At 38.8% G+C, this 16,518-nt stretch overlaps 7 protein-coding genes across 8 annotated transcripts in view; 4 read left to right on the plus strand and 3 right to left on the minus strand.

The window, feature by feature from the left end:
• Positions 1-16,518, plus strand: part of dyl (dusky-like) — a 75,481-nt gene that overhangs the window by 25,598 nt on the left and 33,365 nt on the right. The window lies entirely within an intron of this gene.
• Positions 1,205-2,074, minus strand: LOC137579777 (nucleoprotein TPR). Its single transcript, XM_068293588.1, has 2 exons — positions 1,677-2,074; positions 1,205-1,619 (listed from the first exon to the last, which is right to left on the minus strand). Exons 1-2 carry the CDS (start codon positions 2,072-2,074, stop codon positions 1,205-1,207), a joined length of 813 nt encoding a protein of 270 aa, XP_068149689.1.
• LOC137579719 (UPF0415 protein C7orf25 homolog) lies at positions 9,638-10,981 on the plus strand. The gene is made up of 2 exons (XM_068293513.1): positions 9,638-9,926; positions 9,993-10,981. Exons 1-2 carry the CDS (start codon positions 9,768-9,770, stop codon positions 10,956-10,958), a joined length of 1,125 nt encoding a protein of 374 aa, XP_068149614.1. The 5' UTR covers positions 9,638-9,767; the 3' UTR covers positions 10,959-10,981.
• LOC137579736 (uncharacterized) lies at positions 11,150-12,044 on the plus strand. Its single transcript, XM_068293536.1, has 2 exons — positions 11,150-11,264; positions 11,331-12,044. Exons 1-2 carry the CDS (start codon positions 11,241-11,243, stop codon positions 11,937-11,939), a joined length of 633 nt encoding a protein of 210 aa, XP_068149637.1. The 5' UTR covers positions 11,150-11,240; the 3' UTR covers positions 11,940-12,044.
• Positions 11,994-12,774, minus strand: LOC137579735 (protein DPCD). The gene has a single exon (XM_068293535.1). It carries the CDS (start codon positions 12,674-12,676, stop codon positions 12,014-12,016), a length of 663 nt encoding a protein of 220 aa, XP_068149636.1. The 5' UTR covers positions 12,677-12,774; the 3' UTR covers positions 11,994-12,013.
• Positions 12,819-14,688, plus strand: LOC137579734 (B-cell receptor-associated protein 31). 2 transcript variants are annotated; one of them, XM_068293532.1, is made up of 3 exons: positions 12,819-12,920; positions 13,037-13,617; positions 14,013-14,688. In XM_068293532.1, the coding sequence occupies exons 2-3, from the start codon at positions 13,114-13,116 to the stop codon at positions 14,262-14,264; spliced, it is 756 nt and encodes a 251-aa protein (XP_068149633.1). In that variant the 5' UTR covers positions 12,819-12,920; positions 13,037-13,113; the 3' UTR covers positions 14,265-14,688. The 2 variants fall into 2 exon arrangements, with proteins under 2 accessions (XP_068149633.1, XP_068149634.1); XM_068293533.1 differs by having other exon boundaries at positions 14,079-14,688.
• JMJD5 (Jumonji domain containing 5) lies at positions 14,073-16,477 on the minus strand. The gene is given in 3 exon segments (XM_068293531.1): positions 14,073-16,004; positions 16,006-16,122; positions 16,183-16,477. Coding segments are annotated over 3 exon segments (1,218 nt in total). The 5' UTR covers position 16,477; the 3' UTR covers positions 14,073-15,197.

The raw sequence follows: 16,518 nt of genomic DNA on the forward strand, positions 1-16,518 counted from the left end.
ATTTTATTTTTCATTATACCATTCAACAATTTGGGGTGTATATATGTACATATGTACACATATACCAAAGACGTCAAACATGCAAAAGTTAATGTATATAGATGACTGATTAGAATCAATAGTTATACATATCAATTTAGGCTTTAGCCTGGCTATATCTTCGTCTGTATAATTCTTAGATTTGAAAAGCTAAAACCATAAAATCTCATACATAGGCTCGTGTGGTAGTTGTCCAGATCAAGTTTGCCTTAAGTGTTTGCCACGCCCTCTGTCACAAATTAAAAGGAAAACAACAGATTTTTCAGCTCAATAGCAATATTGCAATATTGATGTGAATATAAGTGCTTCACTTGATGCATGGTATAGCAAAGTCGATGCGAATCTTTACCTACTTTAAGTGTTTTTTTTTTATCTCCACTGGTTAGGCATCATTACCGCATCGACTTAGAGAAGACTGAAATAGAAAAACTGAAAACCTGCTGCTGCAGTTTTTGATCCACTTTCAATTGGATTGGAAAGGGGACTATAGTGGTGGGGGGCTATGGGGGGAATTCTTCAATATTTCAAGCATCTCTCTTGGTTTTTTCTTTTCGCACATTTAATGCGATTTTGCGCATTTGTGCGTATGAAATTAAGCGAGTGACGAAATGGAACAACTAGCCGCAGACACAGGCGCAACCAGAGCTAGAGCTGGAGCTAGAGCCATGGAAGTAAAGTGGAGCAAATGTATACAAGAGTAAAATGGATTTCATTTTGCTGACTTGCGAACCAAAGTCCATATAATGGCAATTGGCAATCTAATGCCTGTGACTTGTCTGTTGCCTGATTGAATCCACATCGAACACGCTTCAATGGTCCGGGACGACGACGACGACGTCGATGATGACGGCGACAGACGATGATATGATGTTACGCAAAATCAATGGACAAGCTCATTGGATATACACATATCAATTAGCGACTCTATTTCTATCAAAGGATTTTTAATTGTTTGTGTGTGTGTATTTAACTAAAAATTGATTTTAATTACTGAAACAAAAAGGTACAACAAATAATAATAATAATAAAAAAAAAATTATTTACCACTTATGTATAAGCTAATTTATGGGTCACACTGATCTTTTGAGTTTTTGGTTAATTCCATCAGATTTATATCACTTATCAGCAAGGGCGAATTGAATTTGATTTTTGATTTTCCACTAAATTAATACTCTTCGCTGCTGTCTTGCTCTTGATGAGCATCTGCATCATCGTAGCCCTCCTCGCTGCTTCCCTCATATTCCTCATGATCACCGCCACCTTCCTCATTATCGCCAGCTTCTTCTTCGGCCTCATTTTGATCCTCATGGACTTTATATTGATTATTACTTTGATGCCTTTGGCCATTGTGGTCGTCCTCCTCCGTATCAGCCTCATCGTCCTCCTCTTCTGCATCGTTGTTGTGCTCATTTTCATGACGAACATGCTGATCCACTGCTAGTAATCCGGCATTAGTCTCATCAGCATTGCCATGACCATGCAAAGTAGCCACACCATTTGTTATCACCTCCGCTTGAAAACCATTTGCGTCATCTGCTGTATATTTGACAACACGCAAGGTGCCATCAGGATCGACTACGCTGCGCAGAATATACCCGAGGTTAAAAAACAAACAAAATCATGTCTCACACGCTTACCTATAGACACCCCTTACCTCATCGCCCTGGCGTGTCTCTTTGCGATTTTGCAGCACACGAGTTTTGCCATCTTCAACGCCATAGGCGAAACTATATTCGGGACGGGCCACATAGTCGGAGGTGCCATCGTGGCTAGTGATTAAATGCTCTGGCCCCACCACCGGACCCTCGAAACGGGCATAGGAATAGCCAACAGCCGAGCAACTGGCAATCATACCAAGACCGAATGCAATTGCAACAATTAGCAAATCTTTGAAGAGGAGCCGCGGCGCATGCCAAACGCGTGCCAATGCGGCACAAGTAACACGGAAGCATGTGGCACCAGCTGCTATTGGAACTCCTGCTGAGTGTTGTTGACCACGTCCACGCCGCGAACTGGTTATGCGTCGCTTCTTCATCTCTTTTTGTTCAATTGACTTTATTGGTGGGTGTAGGAGAGGGGTTAATTTTGTTTTTTTTTCTTTGTTTTTTTTTTTTTTAGTTTTTTCTGCGTAGAGGTTAATCCTCTTGTTTCTTCTCCTCTATCAAATAATACTAAGCGTGAAATGTGGCACTTGTTGCCTCTATTTATATAGTGGAGAAATGTCTTCTCTCAACCAGCAAAAGCAACAACAACAACAATATTATCACAGTCTTTTCCGCCAAAATTATGCGCTTCACTGATGTTAGCCGCAACGCTTTGTGGTCAAGTGGTCAATAGTTTTGTTGGTGACGTTTTTTGTCTAAACCAAAATTGCACATTTCCACTGATAAATCACAACAAAAAAAAAAAATAATAATAAAAAAAAAAAAAAATATATAATTGCTTACACAATTTTCCAATAGTGACGTCACCAAATTTCCAGCCCGTCTTAAGATTGCAAACACTGTGTATTGTAATTCTCAACTAGTTTAGACGTCTACACAAGTCCGGTCATAACAGAACCAACAAGTCTACTTCCTGCTCAACTTTTTGCCTCAAGTCGGCTTAATAAATCAATCCTAGATCATCATTTTGGATTAATAATATATATGTATACACTTTTTAAGTTTTTTTGTTTTGGTTTATCAATTGAGTCAGACTTACCCCCCCCTGGGTAATATATATAATATGTCTGAGAGTTTGTCGAAGTTTTTTTTTTTGGCTTTTTAGACAAAAATTTGTTCGGCCATACAAAAACGACCACAAATACATAGATCGAATATATTTTTGGAAGAAAAAGAAAAAAACCTCTGCTGAGATGGGCAAAAGATAAAACACTTTTGGCAGACGCAGCTGCAGTTAATTTTTTTTTTTTTTTTTTGAGTTGAAGCTTTGACCTTTTTTTTATTTTGTATTTTTGGAGGGTCTGCCAAAAAGAAATATGGCTATTATTTCGACTACTTCTAATTTATAAGCAAAGAGCATTGTTGCCAAAGCCAGCCAGCCAGCCAGCCAGCCAACCAGCCAACCAGGTTGACTGTCTACTTGCCTCTGTCTCGGCCGCTGCCTATGACTCTGACTGTGACTTCAACTACAACTTAGAGCCGAGTACGTCTGCAACTGCTTTTGGTATGAAAAATGCATATATCATTGGCCTCTGCAACTTGCCGGCAGTTTGTTTGGGCCTTAACACAACACACACACAGTAGCCAACTGAGAAAAAAAGGCGAGATATCAAAGCGACAAAGAGAGAGGGAGAGAGAGAGAGAGAGATATTGAGATTGGAGTTAAAGATGAAGGCGGAGGTGACCAGGGCTATCGTGGGAAAACTTGTTGTTGGCTAGCATCTCGTGGCATCGGCATCGGCATCGCTTAATTACCCATTACACAAATGCTTAGCCAGAGTGGTTGGCCGTTCGTAGGTTACTTGGTTGATGTTGCCTGATTGTTGCTTTAAGCAACAAGAATCGCATTGCGAATCTCATTTTCCATTGCTGTTGTTGTTGTAGTTGATGTTTCTTTCTCTCTCTCTCTCTCTTTATTTTTGCGTCAGGTTGTTGGCGTTTTGTTGTTTTCTTACTTTTTTGGTTGCCATTAACGTAATTAAGACGCAATTGCTCAAGTCTTTCGCTTTGCCCTTTTGGCTGGACAACAACAACAGCAACAACAACAACAACAAAAAGTAACAACTACTACTAAATGTGTCATATTGTGCCTTTATGACTCCGACGACTCCAACTCCAACTTGACTTGACTCCGAATGTTGCAATGCAAATCGCTGTCCAAAATGTTAGAGTTGGAGTTGAACAATCAACATCAGCTTAGCCACGTTAAACCTACAAATCATCCAGTTTGGCTGACCACAAATAGACCATGGCCCGTGGTAGGCAGGCAGTCAGGCAGACAGGTAGACAGGGAGAATGAAAGAGGGAGTCGATTCGTAGGCAGAGATCTCTATATTCGTTCCAGTTCCAGATCTCTTTCTTGCGATTGTACACATTGTACACATATACATATGTTGTATATAGTATAGTAAAAGAAATAAAAAAAATGTGCTTAGGCTCGCACACGGCATATGTTTCTATTGCGGATTATGTAAGGCTTACCCCCTCTCCCGCCTCATGATACCACCTCCTTGCTCGCTCCCCCTCCATAATACACCTCTCTTCATCTTGTCTCACGTCGTCTCCATTGCTCTGGTTAAACTTGCTTTGGTTTCATTTTCATTTGCACCAGCCTGGTCAACTCTTTACTGGCAGCAACTTCAACTGTATTTTGATTGCAACATTGTACACACACGAGACGTAATGAAAATTAAAAAAAAAAAAAGAAATTAAATTGTAATGCGAGTAATAGTAGATTAATTCAATTAAACTTCAAACGCCTCAACTGACAGAATTTTTCTAAGCTCAGACTGAAAGCGAAGGAGTAACCATTGTTGGTTTCAAAAGCACAAACAGTGTTGAACAGTATATAAAAACTCAATCTCAGTGTTGAGAAGACTGCCTACTGCAAGCGTACAAGTCCTAGATCAAGTCTTGGGAAAAACAAATTGTTATTTTAAGAACCAATAAATCGTCGAGTTGCTGTAAAATGTTAACAATTCACTCTTAGGGAAATTTGAATCATTAACAAATAAATCTGGGAGCAAAATGAAAAAGAAATCCTTTTGGTCTAACAATTCGTTTACAGGTTTGGAAAGAAACCTTTCGAGTACCACATATTGGCTACTCCACTCATCATTTTAACTAAAAATTTAATTTTTAGCTACATTCAGCCTTGTGTGTAATTTATTTTCATATTTTCAAAATGTTTCAAGTGCCAAGTGACATGTCCAAACACAGTGAAGAAACATGCGTAACTCATGTCATAGGCATTGGAATGGATACTCGATCATAATATAAATATACACACATACATATGTATGTATATTCATATCATATCCATGGGCCACATGGTTACTGTTTGTCAGCAGCATTCTAAAGCGGCAGCCACTGTTAAAGTCCAGCCAAGTGTGAAAACTTGAGTTAAGTTTTGCAGAACCATAAATTTCCACACGCACACCAAAAAATAAAAAAAAAGAAGAAAAAAAAAACACACACATACACGCACACAAACAATCTACCAATGCACACAAATACACATACATATTATCTGCCTACGATGGATCCGACTCCTTTGGCTAAAGAGTGTCGAGGTGCCAATTAAAGCTACACAACTGAACTGAGAGATACCAAAATGGACCAAGTTAGGCCCAGAGACCTGAGTGTCATTTGATTCTGGCCTGGCGGCATTTTAATGCTCTTTTGACATGCAAGTTTGTCTTTTTCTTCGTTTTGTTGTTGGGTTCCATGCTGAGATGTCGGCACAGTTTACACGAATCACCAGCAGCAGCAAAAAATAACAACAACAACTATAGCAGTTGCATTTTTCAAACAACAACAACAAAAACGAAAAAAAAATAAGAAGAAAAAATTACGAAATTTGTCGACTGACAAAAAGTTTGGAAAACGATATAAATTAGATTTACGATTTTGGTGCTCATTAAATGTTCACAAAGATTTTGCGGCCTTTTATTGTTGTTGTTGGTGGTGTACAAATTTAGAACATGGCTGCGAGGGAAAAGTCGAAACTGTGCAAAATGCAGTTAATTGTTTCTGTTGTTGTTGTCACTAAATTGAATAATGTCTCAATTGTTTTTCATTTTTAGTTTTTTTTTTTTTTTTTTTTGCAAAACAAACTACATTCTTCGGCATCTCTTCAACTTTAAATACATTCATGCAATTGTATAATCCAGTTATATTTGATCGCTTTTTCTTTTTCATTTGATAAATATCCTGGCACAGGCAACACGCAGCAAGCAGCCACCAGCCAACAGCTGCCGCCCGGCCAAGTGAAAGGCAAACATGCAACGCCCACTTCTCACTTGGACACTTGGTTGGTCGGTCAGTTGATAAAATAAACATACATATATATATATATATATATATATATATATTGTATAAACTAGATTATTATATAATTGTTACAATTTGACTAATTTGCCTGTAGAAAAGCTAAAGAAAAATACATAGAAGAAAAACTAAAGCTAAACGAAAGACTTAGGCAACGAACTTGCTGCAAAAAAAAATCGATTCAAACCAAATGAAAGAGAATCAAACTAAAATCAAATCAACTCGAACCGGTAGAGAAATAAACAGAAAGAGTGAGAGTAAGATGAAGATTTGGATTGGTCGGGCAAACTATATTGCTGCCATTTGTAGCACAGCACCACTGACCAATATATGGCAGACAACCGGCTCCTCCGCCAGCTGAATCGAGTCTCTGCCTGTTATATGGGTCACACACCATATACATATACTTATAAACGAAGCGAAAAAAATAAAAACAAATCAAATCAAAGTGGCACGTAGACGTGAGATAATCTCCATGCATCCACAAAGAAATTTTAATTGCCAATCATCACATCGCATCATCGAATAAAATGAGTAATGGGCGACAAGCGCAACATTTGCAGGCATAAAATGCACTTTAAGCAAATGAGATTTCAGTCAGTTAACTCCCATACAATTTATTTCTACTTTAATAATTTAATTATTTTATTGTGCTAAAAGATTACATCAATCACTAATCAGAAGTGGAATATTATTATATAAAACATATCATACAAGGTTAATTGACATAGCAAACCTAGTTAAAACGTTAAACAGCGGAAAAAAAATGTATGTAAGTTGCTTCTTTCTTTGTTTAAAACGTTGTAAACTGAGAAAATCGTGCACAAGATCCTTACTCGAGAAGATGCCCGACAAAAACAAGTGGAATGGATACAGAGAACTTTTAATATAATTGTAACCATTAGTGTTAAGATATTAAAGCGTTTATTTATTTGGGCTTTTCCACAGTAAATCCTACCAGGACCCAAATATTAAAAGTTAACCAAACGACTTCTTTTTCCTTTTTTTTCTTTTAACATTACAGTGTCAAGATATTGAGTTTTAAAGTTGATAATGAATTTTCTTAATATTTAATTTTAAAGTTTTATTCATTGTCATTGTACAAATTAATTCTTTTAATAAATGCTTTCGATTTAATCTGGAAATCAGCAAAGCCTGTGGAATGCTTTGCGTCATGGGGCATCGAAGATGAAAAATGTGTCAAAATTCTGAATAGATATTCTTTTTCTTTTGCGAAATAAAGGTTAAAAACAAAAACTTAAGTGTGGTTTTGTCCGTAATGCCAAATCAGATTTTAGACTTAAGCTTCTAATCTTAATGGCCGATTGATCTATTTGTTTTCCTAAAGAGTCACTATTTTAAATAATACAACCAAATGCTTCATATTATATGTTTTTCATAAATTGTCGTACGAATGGTCCGTGACGCCAAATTGGCAAGTCGAAAGGAAAACTTAAGCAAATAATTGGCACTTGTTCGCAGTGGCGTAGTAACGGGGGGGGGTTTTGGGGATAACCCCCCCCGAAAATTGGTTCATTTCTTATAAAATTGATTCAGCCAATTCAATATCTTTGATCCTAAAACATGTTAACCCCCCAAAAAATTTTCTGGCTACGCCACTTCTTGTTCGTCTGAAGTTCTGGTAATTTCTTTGGCATTAACTGTATACTCCGGACTTAGCATCAAGTTGTTTCAGTTTTTGTCTCTGTTAAATGAAAATTGCTGGTAAAAAATGCACATTAAAAGGGTTTCTATATAACTTTACTTGAACTGAAAATTACTTTGCTTTTCATTCAAAATTCCTGACAATTCACACACCTTTCTATTCTTTGCCCGAACCTTTCCATTTACGATGCTTTTGCCCCAGATAGTGACAGCAATTATTCAAGAATTTGTTTTTATGTCAATTAGCTGCACCTTCTCCCCGACTCGAAGCGTTTAAAATATTCCATATGCGTAAAGTCAATTTCGCCCACCATCAAGAAATAGCAATCAAATCGATTTAAATGTTCAATAACTTAATTAATACGCACAAATTGAGGTTACATATAAATAATTATAAATGCAAATTGCAATTGAAGTCAAGTTGCCTCCTCTATCTCCTCTATAAGCAAGGTCACAGAAACAACAAATGAACAATCACCCAATTCCAAACAAAAGCAAGAAACAATAAAACTAAATGCCATTAATTAAACAATGATAATAATAATACTAGTAGTAGTAGTAGTTGGTAATTGGATGTAAAAACAACTAAAAAGTTAATTGACATTTAAGCCAAATTCATTAACAGCAGCTAAAACGCACGCAAGAGTGCAAAGAGTCGCAAGGTGATGATCGTGGGAGTTGTTAACTCATAAATGGAATGGCGGGGGAGTGGGAAACTAGGGTGGATAGTGACTATGGAAAATACCAACAGTAAGCAACTACTATAACTGGCCAAAAAAGAAAAACGATAACTAATTGCATTGAATTTACCATGCACCAGTTTTCTGGAAACATATGTGACTTTTTTTCCTCTTCACATGCCCGACTTTAGTTTGCTTGTTTCTTGCTCAATACCCAGTACTCTGTAGAGCATGCGAGTAAAGAGTCAGAGTTAGAGTTGGCTTCCTATTAAAAATGTCATCTATATATTACTTAAAGTCGCATTTACAATTAACAACTCTGTAAAATTAATTCCATTAGTAATGAAATGCTAATTATTGGCGTCCTTGCCCCAAACTGGCTGTCCCAAAGGATACATCCTGGTCTCAATGTAGGTACAAGGTATCCCAAAGTCGACATCCGCATATATTTTCCTTTTTTTATTTGCTTCTTGCCAACATTTGCATATGAGCTGCAAATGCAGCGGCGCCACGACTCTCCAATTCTCAATTCCCAGACTTAGGTTTGGTTTTCGGTTTGTGTCGCGCGGGGTTCATGTTGTTAGCGGCAATTACTGTTACATGCAGACGGGCCGGCATAAATCAGCTTAATTGCTATATTTAAATTCTAAATTTGGACTAGCGAGTGTCTTGGCCAGGTATATTTGAGACTTTAGTTTTGTAATTTATGCATGAGTTTATTTTTGCTGTCAACCAAACAGGTGGCAAGTGGTTAAAAAAAATTCAGTCCATTTCAATGGCCATGCAAAGTAAATTAAAATCACAAAAAAAAAAATAAGAATAAAAATAAATAACTTAAGCGATAAACAGCAAAAAGGAAATCAAATGCAAGTTGTGCAATTTTATTTAGTCGCTTTACCAGACAGTCTTCAAAACGTTTAATTCTCTTGTTTGTCTTATTCAATGTACCTTTTGTTTTTGTAGGCAACAGCTCCTTTCAAATTTGCTTAAATACCAATATCTATCCTCAATCCTGTTGAATATATTTGCAAATTGTTAAAAAATGGCTTTAATTTTCAGTAGAGTAAATTTTTTAGAGGGTTTTAACATGAAGAACTCATTTTCGAATTTTTGACGGTCTCGCGGTATCAGTTCGACGTTGGCACCATTTGATCGACCTCATCCGTTGGAGTGGGACTTATTGGCTCGATGGCAACAGAAAGCTAGGCGAAATTCCTCTACTAGGCGAATTGAGGGCCATTTCGCCCTTGGTTTGCTTTGTGTTTTTGTTTTTCCCAGGGACGGGAAATCGAAAATAAAAAAATGTACAATTTTGATATTTAGCAAACGAACTTACAATAAAAAATAGCTCTTATTATTTGTTGAATGTTGAAATTAACACCTGATTCACATGGACGCAGGCGATTATGAGAAAAAGTTGTATGAAGAGGCCCGCAATAAAGTGAAACTGGGTGAAGAACTTAAGAAGGCGCTGATTGATTTTCAGGAAATTGCGGGGGTGTCGAAAGTCCAAAGGAAAATTCAACAGGAGCTTAAATTCTTGGATAAGGTAAAAACCAAATGGCATACACACAAAACGAAAAGTGATTTGTAAATGAACACGCTTTTTCCTCAGGTGATTCGAACGAAAACATTGAAAGAGAACCACATTACGAGCAGCAATTTTGTTTACTATGAATTTCTGATTAAAACATTGAGATTGCAGCACGGTGTGGTGGACATAAACGGCGTTTTTCCCCTTGAATCACGGGATAATCCCTTGCGCGTGGATATTGTGGCTAACAACGGCTTAAAATGGGTGAAAGTCATAGCTAGGAATTCCAAGTCTGTGGAAGATGCAGCCAAGGGTTGCGTCAGCTTTGGAGCACGGAGTGTATTGGATCAGGCTGAGGATTACTTAGAGGCCAGTGAGCTGCATTTCTGCATGTTTCAACGTCCAAAGATTGTATTTTATTTCTCCAACAAAATCGATGATTCTCTACATCAGCAACTGATGGAAATGGGTGTACATACGGCTTCATTGGATGAGCCCGATAAAGATATAGATCAATATGCCACCGTGTCAGATGAACTAAATTTGGATGTAACCACAATGCTGGCCTATGTTAGTGCACTGACCAATGGGCGTTCCAATTGGGTGTTTAAGGAACCTCTGCTAAGCGAACAGGCTGAGAAGGAGCGTGCTTCGCCATTGAAGCCGTTGCTGGAGAAGATCTTTCATGGCAAGCGATTGGTCTGCTGCCAGTTGGCTCACACTGCATTTCAAAATATTCTCACCCTCTTGGGCGGTCCGGGTGAAAAGGCCCGAGCTGCCGAGTTCATGGAACGCATTACAGTATATCCCGATGTGCTTGAAATTCCTGAGGAATTCTCTAATATACGATTTACCGCTAAAGTGAATGAGAGGAGCTTAAAGATTTTTAGCTTTGGCATGGCCAGACAAATCTTTACGGTCACCTCGAATAAGGCGTTTGTGCGGTCCGCCAAAATGCAAGGCATAAATGTTCCCGTTTTTGTGCATGCCTCCATTGCGCTCACGGAGAGCAAGGAGGCCACAGGCCACCCTCTTGAAAATGAATAAAATTTTATTTGTATTTGAAAAAATTGTAGTTGCTCCTCTGAAGAATCCAATCTTGGCTTATGCTGGCAGTGAAATAATATTGCCCTTATTTTCTTAAGAGATTTGGTACAGGGAGACGTTAAATGTCAGCTGTTGTGCGATTATGCTAAATCTAGCCTTAAATAAGTTAAAATGGCAACACTGTTAATAGACACTTACAATCAGCTGTTGAGCAGGTAGTGCGCACTACGCAGCTTATATATGTATATATATATATACACATAAACAAAATTTGACAAGAAAATGGATTGTGCACCGCTAAATTTGGTAAAATTTTGTTCATCAATCACAAAAAAAAACTTATTTAGTTAATTGTGCGATTTAAATTGCCAGGCTCACTTTCATGAACGTCGGTCAGAGCGTTTCCTTCGTCATCATCGGTACGAAGAGGCCATAAAGGCATTGGAAACTTCGCTAATTTATCTACAAGACGCTTATAAGAATGTCTCACTTCCCAAATCGAGGGAAATTCTCGACACACTCACGTTGGACTTCCAGCGAAAGTTGCGCCAGCTTGAAATGCGTAAAACGCAGCATGGACTGAACAAAATGAAGGACTTTGCTCCATTGAAGGAGACCAGCCCTATGCTGCCGTTGCGACCAGATAATTGCAGTGGATTAGGGTCTGCCCAGTCGGTAGCCAAAGCCATAGATAAAACAGTGCAGGACTTCGATGCTAAATTTACTTCGACGTTAACCCCAAAGGCAAATTCCCCAAATTCAGCGATGACAGACACACAGGCGGACACTATGTCTCGTAGCGATCCGCAAGCCAGCCAGACAGAAGAACCAGTCCAGTCAATGCAAGAGGGAAACGAAGAGCTGGACTTGCCTTCGCTGGCCCCACTAGAGTTGCCTTCCTTTGATTATAGCATGTTTACTAGCTCGTCGGCCCCTTCGCTAGCCAGTTACGCCGGATTGGCCGAGAGCTTTCAAAAGTAATTCTAATTCCCTAATTAAGTTTGTGATAAACAATACAATTAGTTCGTAGGCGTATACTATCTAATAAAAAGTTTTTATTTGGCCATCAGCCCTTTTAGAAGATCATCCATACTGGTCTCTGTTTCCACATCCTTCAGCAGCATAAGGACCTGGGCCTCCATCTCACAGATAATGTCAGGCTTAATATATGTTATGATCAAAGTGTTGAACTGATGATGAACTGTGATGCTGGACTGCTGTGGAGGCACACCACATCTATCTAGTTCGGGCACTGAGATCACCTTGTAATATTTTTTGTTGCTGGTGCTGACCACGATGGCACGCTTTTCGGCCTGTGCTTTTACACTGTACACGTCTAGGGGATATGGCATATTACGTATACGCCACTCAATGTTCTTTTTAGTGATCCGTTTGGTCAACAGAGGAGCTGTATTACTCTCTCGCACAGTGAATTCGGCGCCAGCCATTGCATCAGAATCACCGGCTCCGTTTGACTTGTTGGCGTTCCAATTTAGCTGACGCGGCTCCTCACCTAGTTCGATCTCCCATTCGGGCTCCCCCATCAGTTGTTTACACTTGCGCCAGGCTCGACGCTGAACAATACCCGTGTCCATGTTATATTCCTCGCTCATTTGTTGGCCATCGGCAAACTTGTATAGCACCTTGCGTATCCTTCCACTGACTATGGAGTTCTTCTCGGCTGATTTCAAATAATTTATCCAGTTTTGATACGACATCTTCTCCTTGTAAGTAAAGCTAACTAAAACAAAATTTGATCGATGGCGCAAACCAAATAGATGTCACATTTCCCTGGCAACTAGATTGGCAGTGTGACCGTATTTTCAATTCATAAACAAGCAAGTTGACAGCACTGGCTACCCGCTATATACAGTTAAGTTGACGTGGCCGCCCAGCTCAGTGACATCGAAAACACGGAAATTTCATCACAGTCGGAGTAAATTTTATTTGATTCTATTTAAAGTAAGCTCTCCCACGGTATATTAGACTGTCGTTTATAAATAGCCGTCCATAAAGAACGCAAGGCACACGAAATAATTAAATTCTTTAAAGCTAATATAGGCAAATTTCTGTTGCAGACGCTCCATTTGCACATTGTACCCTATTGTAAAATCAAATTTCTCCATTTAATTTGTGCATTTGCATTGGATTAAAAATGAGTTTGGTTTGGACTTTGATCGCCGGCTTTCTATATGCCGAGATTATAGTAGTTTTACTGCTGGTGCTTCCAGGCATCAGCCCGTACAAATGGAATCGTTTCTTCAAATCCAAATTTCTGTACATGATGGCACAGCAGGCACACATATATTTCTTCTTAATTATGGGTATTCTGGTCCTGTTCCTATTGGAAGCCATTCGAGAGATGCGCAAGTATTCCAGCCATGAGCAGAGCGGCGAGGTTCATCTCAATGTAGAGATGCAGCACAGCATGCGTCTATTCCGTGCTCAGCGCAATTTCTACATCTCGGGTTTTTCCATTTTCTTGGTTCTGGTTATTCGCCGTCTGGTCACATTGGTCTCAGCTCAGGCCAATTTATTGGCCCAGAGTGAAGCGAGTATGAAGCAGGCCCAAAGTGCCACAGCTGCTGCCCGTTCTCTAATGGAGAACAAGACCACCGAAAAGGCCAAGGAAGTTACCGAGGACACAACACTAAATGAGGTGAGTTGAATTTTTTGTATAATTTTTTTTTTTTTTTTTTGGCTTTTGGAGTGATTCCTTGCAACGTCCTCCTCCAGGCCAGGCATGTTTAGAGAGCTTAGACCACACAGCTAACACCTAGAACTTCGGAGTTTCATTGACTACTACCAAAAAGCTGTACAAATATGGCAATACCAATGCATCTGCTCATACACAGAAGCACTAGATACTTTAAAAAAAGAGAAAAAACAATCCAAAAAATCTCTCTGAACTCTCTCTGAACAGTTGTCAAGCCTAAGGAAACGCGTGCAAGGACTTACTGCCAGGGTATCCTAAGATACACGAACGCATACAAACATTCCCATCACCTTTCTACACCTACCTACACCCCCCACACCCACCCAAATCAACCAAAGCAAACCACACAAAGCATACACGCGCACATCCACCCAAAAATTCAAACCGAAATCGAACTCTTCCAGCTAAATAAGCTGCGTGAGCGTGTCCAGGAGCTCACCGCCGATCTAAACCGTGAAAAGAAAGACAAGGAGGCAGTTAAATCCCAGGCCGAGAGCATTAACCGTGAATACGATCGTCTTACCGAGGAATACAGCAAGTTGCAAAAGCAAATCACAATTGGAGGAGCAGCAGGCAACAAGGATGACTAAGAAGACTAGAAAAGGAAAGTGAGATAAGGAATGAGTCCAAAAGAAAAGAGAAAGAAATGGAAGTAACGATAAGACTTTAAACATGGCGGTGGGGCATAGTCAAACAACAAACCGTAAAGAAAAACTAAAAAATAACTAAGATTATAACGATTATGAATCGAAAAGCACACATTTAAATGTTAATTCTCTCATACATACATATATATGTTCGACACACCCATTGATAACGGTATACTGATATTTTAATCGTACGAATTTTATTTTGTTCGGATGAAAGATCATTTTTGTGTTATTATACTCTTTGTATTAATTTGTCTATATTTCTTAAGATCGCTTCTACTTTTCAATTAATATTCGCCACTCTGAGCATAAACAAACTATTATGTGGCTATTAAAAGAACAAGTATAAAACAATACAATTAAAGTACAAATGTTTTTTTATGATTCATACTACAAAATATATACATACATACATACATATGTACGTAGATGTGGACAGACAGCAGCTGGAAGACCACATCATCATGGTCGTAGGTTTATCAATGTAGTGACGTCATGATGGATGACAACAGGTTTTTAGCTATTTGATGTTAATGCAAAGATTAACAGCTGATCAATATACATATTTTATGTGTCATAAAATATTTCATGCTGCCATTGCAATATTACGCATTAAGGGCTTAATTGAAGACTTAATTGGAATGCAATTTAATAGAAGATCAGGAGATCAATCTTCTGCAAATCCTAGTCATCCTAGTCATCAAATCATTAGTCTCGATTTTTTGCAAAAGTTTTCTTCATAAAACTTGGCATTCGTGATTTTGAACGGATTGTCATTAAAAATTTCCGCAGTTTGTAAAGATATGAGGAATTTTGTAGATATTCGGTGGTCACCCAATAGAATAAATATAATTGGGGCCTTTTTTTGGTAAACTATTCCCACCAGAAACTTACAGAAAAACTCGGCGTTTTGGCTTGTACATAGTGCCACCATTTGGGTGGCATATATAAGCAGTCTCCAGGCTGTAGGAAAAGTTCATAAAATTGTACACTTTCGGCAAGTGGATAAGTCTGAAGATCTAATTTGGCTGCATCTATTTGTGATGTATTGCCAAGAAATTCGCTCTGATGGGGATATAGTTTATCCGTATCTTTGGGCGATGCTAATATTATTTGTTTTGATCCAAAAACCTGACAAAGCAAATTATGCTTTGGATCATAATGCATGGGTGAAATGGTACCAGCTGGTCCTAGCCAGGCTTTGATATCCACATCTGTTGCAGAATCATCGCTACGCACCGTACAGTAATCGGGAAGACATATATCTGCCTTTAAGTCTGGTATTTGGGCAAAAAGTTCATGCTGAGCAAGATATTCAATTTCTTTGGTTTCATCTTCGCCATTGAATTGGCGATGCAGAAAATCACGTATTTTTACTAGTTGCTGGGACCACTCTTCGCTTGCATAGTTGGAGCCAATCTCTATTGGAACAGTGCGATTGCCAGCGACTTTCAGTAGATAATTTAAATTGCGCCATTTATCCATGGCTGGCCAATGATTCATGGTATTCAGCAAGAGTGTAGGCTGATGTGGCTCGTAACAAAGTGTACGAAATTCATTTAAGCCTGGAGCATCTATTTGGGGTATATCACAGCGAACGGAACAACGCCCAACAACAGGTAAAATGGGCAGCGAAGTTACGTCGTTTAAATACAAATCATCGTCTAGATGCTTCATTAGGGGAGGTCTTCAACTCATTCCAATCGTCAGTGCAACCCAGCAGTTGAGCTTCATCGAGGATGGCATTGCACTTTTCTCTCTGCTCGGGGCTACTTATCTCCAAAAGTAGAAACAATATCTAAAAATATAATTAAGTTGGTTAGTTCAAGCCAATGGAAAGACTGATAGACGTGCTCACCTTAAAGTAGCATCCCAACGCATAGATTTTTCTGACTTCCAGCGGAACATTGCTAAAATGACCCGTATGAATGCGCTCCCAGTTTATATCCACCAAGGCCTGTATCAGATAGCCAATCTCTTCCTCATTGGTGTCCTTACCATTTTTAGGATGGTATTCCAAACTTTCTACGTAATCTGCAGCCCGTTTAAGTATATATCGAGCCTCTACATTATGCCGGAGAAGATCCTCGTCAATATCAACAAATCGAGGAAACAACTTGGCCAACTCCAAAATAACAGCTTCCATAGCCATATGATTCCTTTCGATAACGATAAAAACTGTCGATATGTTTGT

This window comes from Drosophila tropicalis, unplaced genomic scaffold (genome assembly GCF_018151085.1).
Source record: "Drosophila tropicalis isolate 14030-0801.00 unplaced genomic scaffold, ASM1815108v1 contig_769, whole genome shotgun sequence".
Taxonomy (NCBI): Eukaryota; Metazoa; Arthropoda; class Insecta; order Diptera; family Drosophilidae; genus Drosophila; species Drosophila tropicalis.

Excerpts from the sequence above, each read along its gene's own strand:
- LOC137579719 (XM_068293513.1), top strand. The coding sequence starts at position 9,768 with ATGGACGCAGGCGATTATGAGAAAAAGTTGTATGAAGAGGCCCGCAAT. Across the intron at positions 9,927-9,992 it reads AGCTTAAATTCTTGGATAAG|GTGATTCGAACGAAAACATT; the intron begins GTAAAAACCAAA and ends CTTTTTCCTCAG.
- LOC137579734 (XM_068293532.1), top strand. The coding sequence starts at position 13,114 with ATGAGTTTGGTTTGGACTTTGATCGCCGGCTTTCTATATGCCGAGATT. Across the intron at positions 13,618-14,012 it reads AGGACACAACACTAAATGAG|CAAACCACACAAAGCATACA; the intron begins GTGAGTTGAATT and ends AATCAACCAAAG.
- LOC137579736 (XM_068293536.1), top strand. The coding sequence starts at position 11,241 with ATGGATTGTGCACCGCTAAATTTG. Across the intron at positions 11,265-11,330 it reads ATTGTGCACCGCTAAATTTG|GCTCACTTTCATGAACGTCG; the intron begins GTAAAATTTTGT and ends TTAAATTGCCAG.
- LOC137579777 (XM_068293588.1), bottom strand. The coding sequence starts at position 2,074 with ATGAAGAAGCGACGCATAACCAGTTCGCGGCGTGGACGTGGTCAACAA. Across the intron at positions 1,620-1,676 it reads GAGGTAAGGGGTGTCTATAG|CGTAGTCGATCCTGATGGCA; the intron begins GTAAGCGTGTGA and ends TATTCTGCGCAG.
- LOC137579735 (XM_068293535.1), bottom strand. The coding sequence starts at position 12,676 with ATGTCGTATCAAAACTGGATAAATTATTTGAAATCAGCCGAGAAGAAC.